This window comes from Macrotis lagotis, chromosome X, assembly GCF_037893015.1.
Source record: "Macrotis lagotis isolate mMagLag1 chromosome X, bilby.v1.9.chrom.fasta, whole genome shotgun sequence".
NCBI lineage: Eukaryota > Metazoa > Chordata > Mammalia > Peramelemorphia > Peramelidae > Macrotis > Macrotis lagotis.
The window spans coordinates 567,166,568-567,185,514 of record NC_133666.1 but is presented as its reverse complement, the minus strand read 5'-3'; the positions used below and the strand labels follow the sequence as shown (position 1 = coordinate 567,185,514).

At 33.5% G+C, this 18,947-nt stretch overlaps 1 protein-coding gene across 5 annotated transcripts in view; it reads right to left on the bottom strand.

The window, feature by feature from the left end:
* Positions 1 to 1,647: 1,647 nt before the first annotated feature.
* Positions 1,648 to 18,947, bottom strand: part of EBAG9 (estrogen receptor binding site associated antigen 9) — a 56,995-nt gene continuing 39,695 nt past the window's right edge. For all 5 annotated transcript variants that reach the window (XM_074201205.1, XM_074201206.1, XM_074201204.1 and 2 more), the window contains 5 exons: positions 12,788 to 12,866; positions 12,535 to 12,693; positions 10,742 to 10,849; positions 6,168 to 6,259; positions 1,648 to 2,177 (listed from right to left, as the gene is read on the bottom strand). In XM_074201205.1, coding sequence (XP_074057306.1) covers positions 2,057 to 2,177; positions 6,168 to 6,259; positions 10,742 to 10,849; positions 12,535 to 12,693; positions 12,788 to 12,866 — 559 coding nt within the window. In that variant the 3' untranslated portion in view covers positions 1,648 to 2,056. The remainder of the gene's footprint in view (positions 2,178 to 6,167; positions 6,260 to 10,741; positions 10,850 to 12,534; positions 12,694 to 12,787; positions 12,867 to 18,947) is intronic.

Below are 18,947 nucleotides of genomic sequence, written 5' to 3'. Positions count from 1 at the left end.
ATTGGAGTGAAGGGATGCTGTGCTGTCACAAACCTCACTTTCTCCTGCAGATTCATTGGGTCTAAGTGGCCAGATATGAATCAAGATGACTGGAGACAGCCCTGGATGTAAGGCAGTCAGGGTTAAGTGACTAGCTCACTGTAAGTGGCAAATATCTGAGGCTGGATTTGAACTCCCATCCTCCTCACTCCAAGTGCTCTATCCACTGTGCCACCTAGCTGCTCTTCACTCTATATTACTTTTTACATGAAGCTTCTCTTAATCCTATTAGCTTTAGTGACAACATCCTTCTCTCGTTATACAAATGAGCTTTAAATGTTTTTCTCCCCCTGTAAATTCCTTTAGGGTATGGAATATTGTTTTTGTATTTTCTGTAATTAGCACAATAATACATTGCCAAGTCACTAAACATTTATTGATTAATTTAACTAGAAAACATAAAACTAGAGAAACCTTGGCAATGTATACACCTCAAGCAATAATTGAGTTGGGGGAAGAGGAAGGAAGAATAGAAAGATAGGGATTCTAAAATAGAAAGTTCAATGGCAGAAAACCTCCAGATAATTAATTTTGACCTTCTGAAGGTGTTGGGGGGGGGGGGGTCAACAAAAAGGATTTTATTTTTTGAAATCAACTTTATGTAAAACCAATAACTACATATATGTGCATTGGAAAATTAACAGATCATAATTAAATTGGCATATTTTGTTAAGGCTCTTTATGTTTGGAAGTGGGAAACAAGAGTTGAGAGGGGGAAAAATACATTGAAAAATTCCAAAGACATTTTAGGATGTATCAATTACCTGGTTGTATTTTAGCTCTTTGGAGTACAGAAGCCAGGGGATCTTTAGTCACCATATATATTTTTTAATTTAAAAAATATTTTTTTCAATCAAAATGGTATTTGGGCCTGGTAATAAGTTAATTCAGAAGAGTATTTAAATACTACATGGTAAAATTCCTATATTGACTTACTTTATAAATAATTTAATAATCAACAATATTTTCATAGTTAACATAGGAAACTTGCATTATGTCAAATGTAAACAATTTATATGAAAAAACATTATTAAGCTTCAAAAATATCAGAACTAAAGGCTTTGTGCATCTATGATGGTTAAATTGATGGACTAGGAGAATTAAAATAATTTAGATACATTATTTTTTAGAACCTAAAGAAAGAGAAATTCTATAAGAGATTTGTTGAAATATACAAGTCAGATATAAAAAAGCCTACATCAACTATAGTTGACTTTGTCCATAACTTATGCATGCAATATAAATTTGATAAAACTGAAAAATGTCATAGCTTACAGGCATCTCTAAAATTATGTAGTCTACTATACTGATTAGAAATAAGAAAACTGAGATCCCAAGAAATTTAGCTATGGATTACAACATGGAAAATAACATTTTCTATAAAAAAAATCTTTATGATGCAGAAAGCCTATATGACAATTTAGAAAGAAACCTAAGCATCAATGGTTTTCAATGAAAATAAAATTCTCACATACCTCAATGAAATTTTAACATTAAGTATTCTACTCCAAATAAGAGGAAACATATGCATATGCCAGCTTATAAATCAAATAAGTTAAAATAGCAGTTTATATCTGATTCAGGATAGGTGACCATGTAGACAGAGTATTCTTTAAAATTGTTTATTTCATTTTTTACACACAATGAAGGAAAGCATAATAGAAGTAGTTTCTCCCACCAGAAAATTATTTACACCCAATTTTTTCCAAGCTAGAAATACAAACGTGAGGAGTTACTGGTATATCCAATTTGTAATCATTTCTCTGCAGCGATCAATTTCCTTATATGTTTGGAAGTTACTGAAGAAAAATATTGTCTTATAAGTCTTTTCATTCTGTTTAAGTTCCATCTAATAGCAGTTCAAGTGGCAATGGGAGAATCCTGGTATCCAGGATGGCCTGATGAACACTTTGAAATCAAGCAGCTTGTTTGAATTCTAAAAATACTCTTAAACCCATACAAATGATGCTCATATTGTGGAACTCAAAATCCTTCAAATGGAAATGTCAAACATCTGTTATGACAGTTTCACACCAATTTTGTTCTGTTCTTTCTTCATTAGCCGTTGTGCTTCCTTTTCCATTTTCTTCCTTTGTTGTTCAGCTGCTCTCTTTTCTCTGTCAGCTATTTTCTGCTGTCTAAAATTGAAAAGAAAAACATATAGTTTTTCATGTGTCAAAAATAACATACCCCTAAATCTACAAACAATCTTCAAGGGGAAACATCTTTGTCCATGGTTAAAAAAAAAACCAATATTAAATTACTGGTCTAGATAATGTAAAATTTCACTTTCTCATTTTATACCATCTTAGTTTTATCTTTATAACTTCTATAGGATTAGTTGGATAGAGGTAGTGGATACTCATTTCTATCACAGATAGGGAAACTGAGGCATGCTACTTAAGTGACTTATCCAATATCATATAATTGGTCAGTTGCAGTATGTGCAGATGAGAAATTATGTCTCCTGGGCATAACTGGTTACCAGTTACACCAGGTGTCACAGCATAAATATGATCTTAAGCTGAACCAAAAGAATCAAAAGTGTCTAGAAAGAGGCTAGTGATACTCTAATATCTCTGTACCTTAACATGATGAGACTACATGTGGAGTACTGTGTTCAGTCCTGAAAGCAACACTTACTAAATGAAACAATATTTTCAAAGGAGAGATGACAATCGGGAAGGAAAGGGGATTAAAACTATGCCATATGAAGATTAAAGGAATTGGGGCTATTTAGCTCAGAGAATTTAAGATTTAATATGGGAAATGCAAAGATAAGACTTGCTTTTCCTTTGTAAGGGCAATATTTAGCGCAGTATCTGGGACATAGGGGCAACTTAATAAATGCTAGCTGACTGAGAGACACTAACTAAAGAAGATGAAAACAGGAATATGATCTAATCAAAGAAAGGACAACAAAGGAAATTTATGTGGGAGAAACAACTTTAAGAGTGCCCAAAATCTGACTCTCTAGAAAGGGGAAGAAAACAGGAGGAAGAAGCAGAAAAGGAGATTTAAAAATGCATGGAGAGTATTACTACCAAAAGAAGGCAACTGGGACATAAATAAGTAGCCTCTGACTCATCTATCTACTTTTCTCATATGTATAAAATATTTGTATGAATGATTTGCCTATGTATTTAAGATATCTTCAATTATTTTTACTAATATATTATCTATATAAGCAAAATTCTCGTTATCCTTTAAAAAACTTTTTTTAAACTCCTTAGTTTTCATCTTTAGGATGATTTAACTCATATGATTTTGGAATAATATCCATAGGCTAAAAAATAAATAACATGAAGCAAAATATAAATGTCATAACCTCTGATATGATATAACCAATATGATTTGCAGCTTACACATACAAATTATTTCCATTGTATTAAGAAGTGATCCTCCATGTTATTAAGTATTAAAAATTTTTAGTGTTATAACACATAATTTTTAAAAATAGTATATTTAAGGACAGACTAAGTCTAAGAACTAAAGCCCTCAAGTTACACAACAGCAATTTTACTGCCCTATGGCTCCCTCTGCTGGCTAAATAAATTAATTTTAATTTTCTGGCCTTAACATCAAAACAAGATTTACATGATTTTAAACTGCAATTTTTAGCAGTCATAACTTCTACTCATTAGAGGCTTTTAGATGTTAAAAGTCTTCTCTAAGCTACTGTCCTGGTGGTAAGTAAGGTTAGCTATTAAGCAGTTCAGAATAAAATTGTTATGAAATAGTTTTCTTTAATAAATCCTATCAAAAATCAGTTAGAATTCTGAAGTTCTAAATTTAAAAAAAATTAATCTAGTCTAATCCCATCACTTTCCAATGTAAAAAATGAGACCTAGAGATATTTGGTGTTTTTCAGGAAGGAAAAAATCTTATTATGATTTATTATTATTATTAAATGGCTACATTTCAAGGAAAAAGTGGGACATGTCAACTGGAAGTTAAAATTACTAAATGAAAACTATTTGAATAAATTCCTTTTCACTAATAATTTTTAATTAACACTTAGTGTATGCCAAGGATCATAAAGGTTTGAAAAAGCATATATCTTAGTCTTCAATATAGCTTGGCTAAAGAAATAAAAGACTAGACTTGAAGCCAAGTTCAAATCCTGTCTTTGACAGTAGTTGTTAATATGCGGCAAGTCTTTAGTTCAGCTTCCTCATCTGTAAAGTGAGAACCATGAGTAAAATGAAAGCATTAAACGGCAGAATCTAATAGGTGCAATGAAGACAAATTATTCTTTTTTTTTAAGGTTTTTGCAAAGCAAATGGCTTGCCCAAGGCCACACAGCTAGGTAATTATTAAGTGTCTGAGACCGGATTTGAACCCAGGCACTCCTGACTCCGGGGCCGGTGCTTTATCCACTCCACCACCAAGCCGTCCCTCAAATTATTCTTTAGTAGGAAATAGCATAAACAAAGTTTCAGTATGGGAATATTCACACTGTATTGATGTTTTCCTCATAAATTCTTAAGAGTTAATTAAAGAAGGGACAGCTAGGTGGTGTAGTGGATAAAGCACCGGCCCCGGAGTCAGGAGTGCCTGGGTTCAAATCCGGTCTCAGACACTTAATAATTACCTAGCTGTGTGGCCTTGGGCAAGCCACTTAACCCCATTTGCCTTGCAAAAACCTTAAAAAAAAAAGGTTAAAGAGAGAGCCCAGAAGTCATCCAGAGTAACCTTTAGTCAACATTTAATTTATAATTCTTTAGTACCATAGAATGACACTCCTGATGTTTGTTTTTTATTCTCAAAGAAGATATCAGGGAGATGGTATCATGACAAGCACATGAAGTGGATTTGAGTGAGGGGGTACTATGGCAAATCACCAGTCTCACTTTCTCCTCCAGAGTCAATGGGATCTAGCAGCCAAACATGAACCAGGAAGACTGGAGATGGCCCTGGATTCGAGACAATCAGGGTTAATTAACTTGCCCAGGGTCACACAGCTAAGTGGGAAGACACTCCTAGTGAACAAAGAAAAGGTAATCTTTAAGATTTCCAAGAATTTTGACTAAGTTTCAAAATAAATTTCTAAAAATAATTTCAAGTTGAATTATATCATTAAAAGCAAAAGTCAAAATAGTAATTCTCATCACAAGTTTCTCCTGCTAAGATGAGAGATATCAGTTAGATCCTGAAAGGACAATTAGACTAAAAATACCAAGTGTTATCAATGTAAACTTGGAGGGAGAAGGACTTCCAAGTGTTGCCCTTGGTCCTGGCTAATAGTTTTATAAGTTATATACATGATCATATAGGTGGTTTCCTTTTCAAATTTCCAGATGATGTGAAGTTTGGAGGGATAGTTAATGTTAAAAGAGAGATGGTGGTATAAGAGATGTGTGAAGCCATGTGATAAGGGGCACAGATTCTGGAAGAGGAACTTATATTCAAATTTTGCCTCTGAGTCTATAACTTCAGACAAGTCAAGTTTCCTTATCTATAGAATGAAGGGGTTAGGCTACAAGGTCTTTCAGATGTAGATCTATGATCTTAAACTTGAAAGATCAGGAAACAGATGTAGGAAGTTCAATAAGCAGAATATTGTAATAGAATGGTTGATAAAATGGTATATGATAGGGTGATAGCAACGGGAATGGAGAGAAGCAGATAGATAAAAGGAATATTTGGGAGGGAGAAGCAACAGGGTAGTAACTCACTAAAGATAAAGGAAAAGAAAGAGTAAAGCTATACCAAAGATGGTGATGCCCTATTGGGGAAACTACCATTCTACTTCCAATCATACAGTTCTGAAAAGACTAGACAATCCTACCATCACAATATCTCACAGACATCTCTTTAATCCCATTATGCAATCACTTTCACAGTTTAAGGCCTCATCACTATTTCCAAGTCTACTGCAATAGAGTTCTAATTAGTTTCTTTGATTCTAGTCTCTTCCTTCCATCCAACATAGTTGCCAATACAAAGCCCTAAAACACATCTAATTATATCATTCTCTTGTTCAAGGGGTTCCCTTTTGGCAACAGAATAAAATATAAAACTTAAACTCCTCCATGACTGGGCACCTTCCCATATGCCTCTTAGACGTTTTTCATGTTGTTTCCCTTCAAGCCCTTTCTATGTCAAATAGTAGTAATGTTCTTTACCTAAGGACTTCCTCTGCCTGCCAGGCTGCATCTTCTTCTTCTTCCCACGCATTTGTATTCTCCTGCCAGGTATCCAAGTCACCTAATTCAGGCTATAGTAAAGAAAACGAAAACAAGTAAGTATAGGAAGGTGACAGAAAAGGGACGGGGGAGGGACTACAAAATTCAGTGACAATATATGGGGTTCTAAAACAATTGTGGAGTAAATGAATGCCTAATGGAAACATACAATTAGTGGTTTATTAGATGGAGCAATGAAGCCTTTTTAACTAGAGCCATACTACATAAAAATATGTAATTAGACATTGTTGATTGTTTCAATTTTTTTGTCTTTATTCCATTTAGGTCAAGACTTATATTATTTTAGATTTAAAACTAGATTAGTTATAAGACAGACTCTGAAAACCTAACAATTGCTAGTAAATAAGCCTTCATTTCCTTTTAGCAGAGGGAAAAAAGATAGTACTTGCAACTTACATTTATATACCACTGAAAAGCCCTTTCTTCAACAGCCCTGTTAGTTAAGTTAGAGAGGATATCATAAAACAGTGTAAAAAGAATACCAGCCACAAGAGATCCTTCAGCATTTGTGAAAGGGTGCTGTATAAAATAGGATATTTATTGGATACTAGAAAAAAGATGGGTAATAGGTTGTAGAGTATATATTATGTTTCTAGGCCTTCACTATTCAAGGAGAAGGTAAAGGCATACCAGAGGGATTTAAGTGAAACTTAGGTGAGAATATGATTAAATTCAGTGGAGCATAGCTTTTAAAATCTTCTAAACTCATTATACCTTGTTCTAGCTATCAGAAGTCATTTTTAGCGGCATAGTAGATGCTGTAGGACCATTCTCATACTCCTATCTCCCTTGATAACCCCAATCTTCATATCCCAAGTTCTTTCCTATACTCTCCAGAAACCCACTGTGATGATCTAAAGTCCCTTGAGAATGCACCTTTTCTCCTCATCAACAAAATTAAAGTCCTATTCTATGAATGCAAAAGTAGGCAGGATCTGAATTCAATCACTTACATTAAGGTATGAATGAACAAAGGAGTAGTGCAGTTCTCTGGATACTGGTAGCAATGAGAGACCAAGACAGAGAATAGCATGGGGCCATTGTAGGTTGCCAGCAGACTACTGTCCCTGGCTCTGGCAGCTATCTCTCCAACTCTAATATCAGTCTTTCCCAGAGACCTTGGCTTGTGTGAGTGGCATGCTTGGCCTCAATGCCTCTGGATTCTTGCTAGACTTTTCTTGGCAGCAATGAGGTGATGCAGCTGATAGAGAACTAGGTCTGAAATGAGGAAGACTTATCTTCCTAAGTTCTAATCTTGCTTTAGACACTTACTAACTGTGTGACCATAAGCCACTTAACCTTGTTTGCCTGTTTCCTCATATATAAAATGAGCTGAGAAAGGAAAAGGAAAACCACTTCAGTATCTCTGCCAAAAAAAAAACTCCAAATGTTGTAACAGAAAATCGAGTGAATAAAAACAAATTAATGAACAACTTCTTAATCTAAAATAATATTTAAATGGTAAGGAGGATAGCTTTATGGAAGATGAGGAAGACATTCTTTGAAAATCTTTGGCTTCTTGCTTATTTCTTAGGTTTCTGTATCTGATCCCATCTCTACCAAAAGTACCAAAAAGAAAAATATATTCAATCAACAATGTAAACATATATAATTCCTCCTTTATTTACTTGCTACTTTAAGAAGCTTTATCTACAAATAGCTCAGTAAAACAATTACTGCTTGAGGAGGGAGCAATCATAAATATTTGAAAATCTAAATAATAAATCTGAATAACACAGAATATTCCAACGCCTTATCAAACAGTTCCCAACCTGGAGTAGTAACAGAACAAAACTTTTTAGATTTTCTGATATTAAGTAGCCTATAATTACTCAAATTTCTCCATTATTACACAAAACAATGCTTTACTGATGGAAAGGAATATTCAGACATTCTAATGCCTTGTAATACTTGAAAATCTGCATAAATGTAGAAGTTCTGCATTTTACCCACCAAAGTGTTTTTTAAAGATGCAAATATAATTTGCTTATACCTTCATTTTTAAAGTGAAAAATCTTTTAATTAATAACCACTATTTTAAATATCAGTTTTGAGTATAACATTCACTAACTTCCCAACTTCAATGTGCATGCATGAACCATAACCTCAATATTTTATGAAAATTCTTATAAAAGGATAGGTAGAATACAAATGCAAAATTTGTCTCTACAGGAATGGAATTTCTCTTGCTGTAACTATGTCTTCATAGATCAGATATAGTAATTACTTTTCCCCAAAAAATATTCTACCAAACAAACCTATATAAAACATCAGCATTTTTTTTAGGTTTTTTTTGCAAGGCAATGGAGTTAAGTGGCTTGCCCAAGGTCACCCAGCTAGGTAATTATTAAGTGTCTGAGGCCAGATTTGAACTCAAGTACTCCTGACTCCGGGGCCGGTGCTCTATCCACTGTGCCACCTAGCTGCCCCCAACTGTGTCACCTAGCCACCCCCAAGCATCAGCATTTTTATGTTTTACCCACAAAGCCCAGCAGTAAAGGACAGAAAGAGAAATTCCATTTAAAATAACTGTAGGAAAAAATATATAAAAATAAAATAACTGTAAACAATATAAAATATTAGGGAGTCTACCTGCCACAACAAACCAAGGAATTATATTGAACACAATTACAAAACACTTTTTACACAAATAAAATCAGATCTAAATAACTAGAAAAATATCAATTGCTCAGCTGAATTAATATATAAATATAATTAATATAATAAAAATGACAATTCTACCTAAATCTACTTATTCAGTGACATACCAATAAAATTACCAAAAATTATTTTATAAAACTAGAAAAATAACAACAAAATACAAACGGAAGAACAAAAAAGGTCAAGAATCTCAAGAAAATTAATAAAAAAAATTCAAAGGAATGTGACCTAGTTGTAACAAATCAAATTATAATTATTATTATAAAGCAGTAATCATCAAAACTATTTGTTATTGGCTAAGAAACAGACTGGTGGATCAGTGGAATAGACTAGGTACACAAGACATAGTAGTAAAAAACTACAGTAATCTACTATTTAATAAACCCTCTTGTTTCTTGGATAAGAAAACTCACTATTTGACAAAAACTGCCGAAATAATTGAAAAACAGTATGGCAAACATAAGGCACTGACTGACCAAGATCTCACACTTTATACCAGGATAAAGTTGAAATGGATACATGAATTAGATATAAAGGGTGATACCATAAGCCAATTAGGAGAGCAAGGGATAGTTTAACTGTCAGATCTATGGAGAAGGGAAGAATTTATAAACAAACAAGAGACAGAGAACATTATGAAATGAAAAATGGATAATTTTGATTACATTAAACTAAAAAGTTTTTACACAAACAAAACCAATGAAACCAAGATTAGAAGGAAAAAAGAAAGTTGGGAAATAATTTTCAAAGCCAGTGTTTCCAATAAAGTCTTATTTCTCAAAGAAATAAGAGAACTGAATCAAATCTATAAGAATAAAAGCCATTCTCCAATAGATAAATGGTCAAAAGATATGAACAGGCAGTTTTCAGATAAATTAAAACCTATCTATAATCATGAAAAAATGCTCTACATCATTATTGATTATAGAAGTACAAATTAAAACAACTGTGAGGTACCATATTACACCTATCAGATTGGCTAAAATGACAAAAAAGGAAGGTGATCAGTTGGAGATGTGAGAAAACTGGGACACTAATGCTCTGGTGGTGGTGTTCTGAACTAATCCAATCATTCTGGAGAGCAATTGGAACTATGTCAGAGATAGGCATATACCCTTTGATTCAGCAATGTCATTACTAGGTCTCTATCCCAAAGAGATCATAAAAAGGGAAGAGGACCCATATGTAAAAATATTTATAATAGTTCTTTTTTCTGGTGTTATGGAATTGGAAAAAATGAGGGAATGTCCATCAATTAGGGAATGGCTGAACAAGTTGTGGTACATGGATGTAATAGAAATACTTTTTTTCAATAAGAAATGATGAGCAGGAGGATTTCAGAAAAACCTAAACTAATGCTGAGTGAAGTGAGCAGGAGGAGGAGAATATTGTACACAGTAACAGTAACATTGTACGATGATCAACTATGATAGACTTAGCTCTTCTCAGCAAAACAGTAATCAAAGACAATTCTAAAAGACTTGTGATGTAAAATACCATCTACAGTTAGGAAAAAAACTCCTAGTCTGAATGTTGATCAAAACATATGATTTTCACTTCGTATTTTTCATTTTTTTTTGTCTTTTTCTTTTATTTGGTTTTTCCCTATTGTGGTGATTCTCTTTTCACAATATGACTATTATGGAAATATATTTAACATAACTATACATATACAATTTATATCAGATTGCTTGCTGTCTTAGAAAGGGAGGTGGAAATGGAGAAAAATTTGGAACTTAAAATTTGACAAAAATGAATGCTGAAAATTATGTTTACATATAATTGGGAAAAAATAAAATATTAAGCCAAAAAAATTCTACCAGAATACTTACAGATTGGTGAATAAAAGGAATATCTTGTGCAGCTGCTAATCTACTAGAAAAACCTGTAGTACCATCTGGGATGCCAAAATTTAATGGTTCTCTCTTTTTAATAATAATCTGAAAGACAACATTAAAGACAATAAGGATTTTTTTACTTGATGGATTAAAATAAACTAGCAAATAAATTATTCAAAATAAGTATTTTTGATTCACAATGTGGACTTTAAGCGTTGCTTAAGGATACAAAAAACATTAGTTAGCAACTACAAAATTTCTCATTAAATAGTAGGAAGAATCTACACTGCTCTAGAATATCATAAAATTTAGAACTCAGAGGATCTTAGAAATCATCTAGTCTAAGCTCCTCAATTTTACAAATGAAACACAAAAAGGTAGGTGGCTTTATTAGAGCCACACCAGGATATGAGCATAGGTTCTCTCATTCTACCATTCTGCTTTAAATACAAACATGCTGGGTCATAGTCTGCCAAATGAATAATTCTTTTAATTAGTACTCCATTTCCGAAAACATAAAACCAATATCCAGGGAAAAGTTTATTAAATACTCAGTGGATGGAAAATGCCTACCTAACTACTTAAAAAAAAAATTCTGTGCAAAAAATATTTCTTTAAAATATTTCCTGGGAACTACACCCAAAGGGCAACAAAAATGTGCATACCCTTTGATCCAGCAATACCACTACTGGGTCTATACCCTGAAGAGATGATGAAGAAGGATAAAAACATCACTTGTACAAAAATATTCATAGCAGCCCTGTTTGTGGTGGCAAAAAATTGGAAATCAAATAAATGTCCTTCAATAGGGGAATGGCTTAGCAAACTGTGGTATATGTATGTCATGGAACATTATTGTTCTATTAGAATCCAGGAGGGATGGGAATTCAGGGAAGGGATTTGCATGAACTGATGCTGAGTGAGATGAGCAGAACCAGAAAAACATTGTACACCCTAACAGCAACATGGGGGTGATGATTAACCTTGATGGACTTGCTCATTCCATCAGTGCAACAATTTGGGGCTGTCTGCAATGGAGAATACCATCTGTATCCAGAGAAAGAACTGGAGTTTGAATAAAGACCAAGCACTATTAGCTTTAATTTAGAAAAGGAAACTGATAACTTATTGTCTGATCTTGCTATCTCTTATACTTTATGTTTCTTCCTTAAGGATATGATTTCTTTCTCATCACATTCTATTTGGATCAATCTATATCATGGAAACAATGTACAGACTGGAAAATTACCTTCTATGGGGGGTAGGGGGAGGGAAGTAAGATTAGGGGGAAAAATTGTAAAACTCAATAAATAAAAACTTGGGGCAGCTAGGTGGTGCAGCGGATAAAGCACCGGCCCTGGAGTCAGGAGTACCTGGGTTCAAATCCAGTCTCAGACACTTAATAATTACCTAGCTGTGTGGCCTTGGGCAAGCCATTTAACCCCATTTGCCTTGCAAAAACCTAATAAACAAATAAATAAACGTTATAATTTTTAAAAAAATTTCCTGGGAGCACCTAGGTGCTGCAGTGGATAGAGCACTGGCCCTAGAGTCAGGAGAACCTGAGTTCAAATCCTGCCTCAGACACTTAATAATTGCCTAAGTGTGTGACCTTGGGCAAGTCACTTAACTCCACTGCCTTAAATAAAATAAGAAAAAAAGAAAAAAGAAAAGGGTTTTTCCTATGCTTTTTATGTTCGCTAATTCTACTAGAATAAGAAACAGTTACAAATTCTTACATATAATTAATCAATTCCAAATAATTACACTGAGTTGAGTAAACATACTTTTTGTGTTTTTCTTATAGTTGGTGCCATGTCTTTAAAATAGTCAGGTTCTAACTGTTCCATTGTATTTTGTTGTGCTGTCCCATTTCCATTCCCTCCTTCAATCTTTATACTTGTGGGTGCATCTTCATCCCAGGAGCTCCAGTCTTCAACTTCTGACTAAATGTAATATTGAATGATATCATGTTAATCACAAAAGGAAATCAAATTTATATGCAACAATAAAAATCAGTGCACCCTTTGTAAAAGTCACCTGCTTAGGAACTGGTGAATAATCCACTGTGGTTGGCAAGGTTATTTGATCTCCACTTAATTTCCGTCCTCTGCCAGATCTGAAATAAAAATATATGAATAATTCCTTCCAAAACTACTAAATAACAAAGAATATCAATCAACATAGGGGAAAAAAGGGAAAATAGAATAGAATGACAAACATTTCTTAATACAGTTTTTAGTTTAAATGCCAATAAATCAAGAAAAAACATGAATTAAAGAGTTTGAAGATTTTAAAAAATATGGAAACAGAGTGATGGTATCTAGCATAGTTTGGATTTTAATAGTTATGAAGAGAAAATTAAATTGTCACTTCCTTCATGAGACTATATCTTTAGTTTGCTTTCTTCCCATTACTGATCATATCTTAGAAGGTCCAAGAAAAAATAATTCAGTTCCTTCCATTATAGAAACAAGCTTTTTGCTCTCTTTTCCTGATTGCTATTCATGTAAAAATTTATTCTATGTATGATAAGATCTTACTGAACACTCTTTCTGACCAACCTTAAGGATAGATGTAGAAGGGTTTTCCAAACCAAAGTTTTTTAATGCAAAAATTATCATTTAACTCTTAATTTGATGTCTTTATGCTCTTACATTCTTCCTGTTATCAATATAGTGATCTGTGAAATCAGGAACACTTACAATATTCTTTATTTGTCCCATAACATTTAGTATAGTATATTGCACAGATACTCAATGTAGATCCAGCGAATGAATGGATGGATAAAAATTTTAGTTGTATCAAAAATTGAACACTAAAGATTGGTTTCCACTTCAAGAACAAAAACATCATGCTTTCCTCTAGGATAACATCATCACTAGAAATCTCATCATTACAGAAATTACTTAAACTCTGATGCTCAATAGCTCCTCACTATCCTCAGGTACCTCTCCTCTCTAATAGGAGAAACAGCTTCCCCCCAAAAAAACTTCCAAAGATTACCCCTTTATAGAAAGCTCAGAATCCCCAAACTTTCCTTTCTCACCTGCCGCTCTGCTTCGTTTCAATTCCACAAATATCATACTACTTGGGAGCTCTGGTGATCTGCCATTTCAACTACAGGAAGCTGTATTATATTGCATGGTCCTGAAGGAGAGGGACTATCTTTCTTATTTTTATCCTCAACAATAATTTTTTTTATTGACTACTGAGTAAATAAAAAAACAGAAAAAAGCAAAAATTTTTTATAATTTAAAAGAGCAGTAACATTTTTACCTTCTCATATAAACTTAATAAAATATGTCCTCAATACAAGAGTGAATCTTTTCATTGAAAAAGAAAATGAAGCAGCTAGGTGGCATAGTGGACAGAGCACCAAGTCCTGAAGTCAGGAGGACCTGAGTTAAAATCTGGCCTTAGACATTTAATAATTACCTAGCTGTGTGACCTTGGGCAAGTCACTTAACCCCACTGCCTTGCAAAAAAGATAGAAAACTTAAAATGTATGCCCAATTATTCTTTTATTACCATAAATGATTATTTTATAAATATAATAATTAAATAAAAATTCCAACTTCCCAGAAAAATTCAAAAGTGACTTCTATACAACTGTATCTTCTAATGTCTAATTTTCCTTAATTGTAAACATAACTGTATCTGATTTATCTTTGCATCTCAACCAGTTACTAGTACGATGTACTATATATGCTATTAAATATTTGCAGGATATTGAGTGAATATCTTTTTGAAATAAAATAATTAAGATTTCATATATACTTTTTCAAGCACAGAATATGCAGAACTTTAACTGAGCGATTGATTTGTAGCAAATTAACTAGTTTTACATAAACAAAAACATTAAGACTTAAACTATGGGCATAGAAAGCACACTATTGTAACCCAGATGTCTTAAACACCAGAGTTATCAAACTTGCAGACCGGGAGTATTTAAAGCAATTAAATTGTAATTAGTGAACATTTAACAAAAAAATTACAATAAAATATAATTAATGTTAATTTCTGGTTTACTAAGTCAATATACAGAATGTAGGAATTAATTTCTATTTGAGTATGACATCTCTGTTATATGCTACTATAAAATTATGGAAATAAATGAAAGAATAGTTAAAAATCCTGAAATTGATATATAATTTCAACAAAAACCAAATATTTATTAAGAGCTTATATGCTAAGCACAAGGGATATAAGAACAAAAAAAGATAGTTTCTCTGCCTTCAAGAAATATATCCCACTGAAGAATATAGTGAGATTCTCTAGGCTGAGAAGGAATTCTTATGATTCAGGAATAAGAATGGCCAATAGACAAAGGAAAAATTCCAAAATCTATAGTGTTTCTAAGTTTTGATTATGTTACAAAGTAAGTTTTGCAATCAAAGCACTAATACAATACCTATCACTGGTTAACTTTCTTAGCTAAACAACTTTCCACAAATGGTCCAAATTGTTTGTTTTTGAGCCTAGAAATATATTTGAAAGGGAGGGACAGAGCATTCACTTCATAGAAATGTTTATAAACAAACAGTCTAGAACTCATATGTCCCATAACATAAAAAGGTATTTTTTATTCTATACAATAAAAAAGGAAAGTTAATAACTATATATACTTGCTTTCCCAGAGACTTCTGGTAAAAACATTTTTTTTAAATATCTTAATCTTGATGTAATACATATGAAAGAAATTTTTAGGAAAAAAATAGCTTGATTTAATTCGGGATGCTATAAACAGCTTTCTTCAAAAAGCTATGGCAAAAATAAAAAAATAAACAACAAAATCCTACAAAACAATTTGTATATGCTGTAAATCTCATCCAGTTTCATAAAGTACTGATATAAAATGCTATATAATCATTGTAAAGAGATAGTGTCCTGATTTGAAAAGCAATTCATGAGAATTGGAGGCTAATGGCTGCTGAGGAAAACTTAGGACTTCAAAAAGTACAAGTATTAAAAATTTGTATAAGTCTATATAAAGTAATAGCATCTCTGCCATATACAATTCATTTGGGTTATTTCTACTTCAGGTTCACAAAGTTGCTTTCCATAAAAATAGTTTTAAAAAAAAATCAGTGGGGCGGCTAGGTGGCGCAGTGGATAAAGCACCAGCCTTGGAGTCAGGAGTACCTGGGTTCAAATCCGGTCTCAGACACTTAATAATTACCTAGCTGTGTGGCCTTGGGCAAGCCACTTAACCCTATTTGCCTTGCAAAAACCTATACATATATATATATATATACATATATATATATGTATATATATATATATATATACATATATATATATGTATATATATATATATATATATATATCAGTGATGATTTCATCAGTTTCAGGAGCTTCCAGAGAGAGGAAGTCCCTCTACCAATAGACACTAGTACCTATCTTCATCAAAATAGAATCTTAGACAGTTGCCTTGGAGCACTGAGAAATTAAGTGACCTGTTCACAGTAAAGGGAGTCAATATGTGTCAGAGAGGCCTTGAACCTAAGCCTTCAGACTCCAAAACCAACTTTTGGTCTAATATGTCATGTTGTTTTACTTAAAGGAGCCCTAAGGTGGACAGCTTAATTTGCTACTTTAATTCCCATATGGTAATTCCATAAATCTACTTATAAAATATCAGAATTAACAAAGAAACAGTTACTTCAAAATTGGTTCAACAGTAGTTCATGTGAAAGTTTTGGGAGTTCAGTGGACTATAAGTTCAATTAGAATAAAAGAAATGACAAGCTAACTTGGTCTTAGGTTGTATTAACAGAACTATATTTTCAAGAACAAAAGAGGAGACAAGTATAAAATACTTTAAGAGCACATGTGGAAGTACTACAGTTGCTAAATTTTAGAATAGGCAAAAACAAAATGAAAAGCATCCAGAAGAGGAGGAATAGGAGGGTAAGTTGATGAAAGTCAAGAAAAGACTTGGGCATGATAGCAGTCTTCAAACATTTAAAGGGCTGACAGGTAGAAAAAAAGTTTATAGTTGTTATAATTAATATGAGGAGGCAGAACGAGGAGCAATGAGTTGAAACTTCAGGGAGGCAGATTTAAAGTAATGTAAAGAAAAATATTCCTAACAATCACAACTGTGCAAAACTGAAATGGGCTGCTTCAAAAAGAACTACTGTCTATTACTGGCTTTATTTGCTTATAGACAAGTAATCTAGAACACCTATTCCATAAAACTAAAGGGATTCTTTATACTAAATACAATAAAGGGGAACTAATAACTGCTTCTCTATTTTTCCTGAATAGTTTTGGTTAAAAAAATTTAGACTATCTCAATTTTGATACATAATTTAAAAAAAACTTTTTTGTTTTTTAGTATTTTTGCAAGGCAATAGGGTTAAGTGGCTTGCCCAAGGCCACACAGCTAGGTATTATTCTTTCAGGAACTCCTGACTCCAGGGCTGGTGCTCTATCCACCGTGCCACCTAGCCACCCTAAAAAAGAACTTTTAAAACAGTTTAATTCAATTTAACACACTTCAGCTCAGTTTTCCTTAAGAGAAGGCTTGTTGACCTCCTCAAGGCATTGCAGAGGAGAACTAGACTGCTAGTTCAGGTACAGTCTCTATCCCAAGTTCAGATTCTATGATTCAATGATGCTTATACCTAAAATTATATCTATATCATTCTCAGAAACTCTAATAGGATACAATTGATAATATAGAGGCACATACACACAAACTGTCAAGGGCAAAATAAAGCTGATGATCTAAACCACTATTAAAATGTAAAACTTGGGTTATCTAGGTGGTACACAGTGGGTAAAGCACCAGCCCTGGAGTTAAGAGGACCTGAGTTCAAAGTCTGGTCTCAGACAATTACCTGGCTGTGTGACCTTGGACAAGTCACTTAACTCCATAGCCTTGCAAAAAACCAAAAATGTAAAACTTTCTGTTCTTAGATAAGGGAATTTTGTCTACTTCAACATCTACCTTGGCTACCTGTCTTAAATGAAATAGAACTTTAAAGTTTTAAGAGTAATAATCCCCATTGTCTCATAAAAACAATCAAACAATAATTTGAAGAATAGAAGGTGGAGTCAAAATGGAGGAATAAAGGCAGGGACTCACCTGAGCTCTCCCCCAAATTTCTCCAACTACCTTTAAATGACTGTAAACAAATTCTGGAGTGGCAAAACTCATAAAAAAAATGGAATGCACAATTTTCCAATCTAAGACAAATTAGAAGGTCAGCAAAAAAAATGTCTGTTCCATCATTGTTGAGAGGAGGGCAGTCCAGTGAAGGCCATGTCAGAGCAAACTGGCACCCAGCAAACCAGAGGCAAGCCTCAGGTTACTAATCAATGGCAGCAGTGGCAGTTTCTAAACCTCAGTCCACAAACTGATAAGGGAATAACTGGACAAAAGTTCAGAAGATTTACAGGGTTCCTTTTACTTGCACCAGCATCAGGACTCTGTTGCATTGCCTATCCTTGGATCTGGGTTGCAGCCCTGGATCTTGGACTCAGTGTGAAGAGTACAGCAGAGTTTGCAGTTGCAGGGGAACAGAGACCCTGGTCACAGTTTCAAGAATGAAAAAGAGTGTTTGTGGTCATTCACAAACCGTAGCAAAGTATAGGAGAAGTAGTTAAGCACATTCTTCCTAGATCATACTACCTTGGAGGAGCCAAAAACTTATAAGCCCCAGAATTACCTCTGAAAACACCTAGTTCGTGTGAAAGATTTGGGAATATCAAGTTCATGGGTGTAAAAGAAATGACAAGCTAACTTGGTCTTAGGTTGCACTAACATAATTATATTTTCAAGAACAAAAGAAGAGACAGGTAAAAAGTACTTTAAGAGCACATATGGAATTATTACAGTTGCTACATTTTAGAATGGGAGACAACAAAATGAAAAGCATCCAGAAGAGGAAGAACAGGAAACCTGAAGCTTGGGACAATGCCCCCTCTGTTGTCCATTTGGGATAATGCTTCTCCAAAGATGAACACTATTTTAGCGTAGAGTAAAAGGCAAAGAAATAGGTTGGAAAATAAGCAAACAGAAAAAAAAAAAAAAAAACCCTGACCACAGAAAGTTACTGTGGTAACAAGGAGGATCAAAACACAATTCAGAAGATGACAAAGTCAATATTCCTGCATTCAAAATCTCAGGATAAAATATGAATTGGTCTCAGGTCATGGAAAAGCTCAAAAACAGAATTTTAAAAAATCA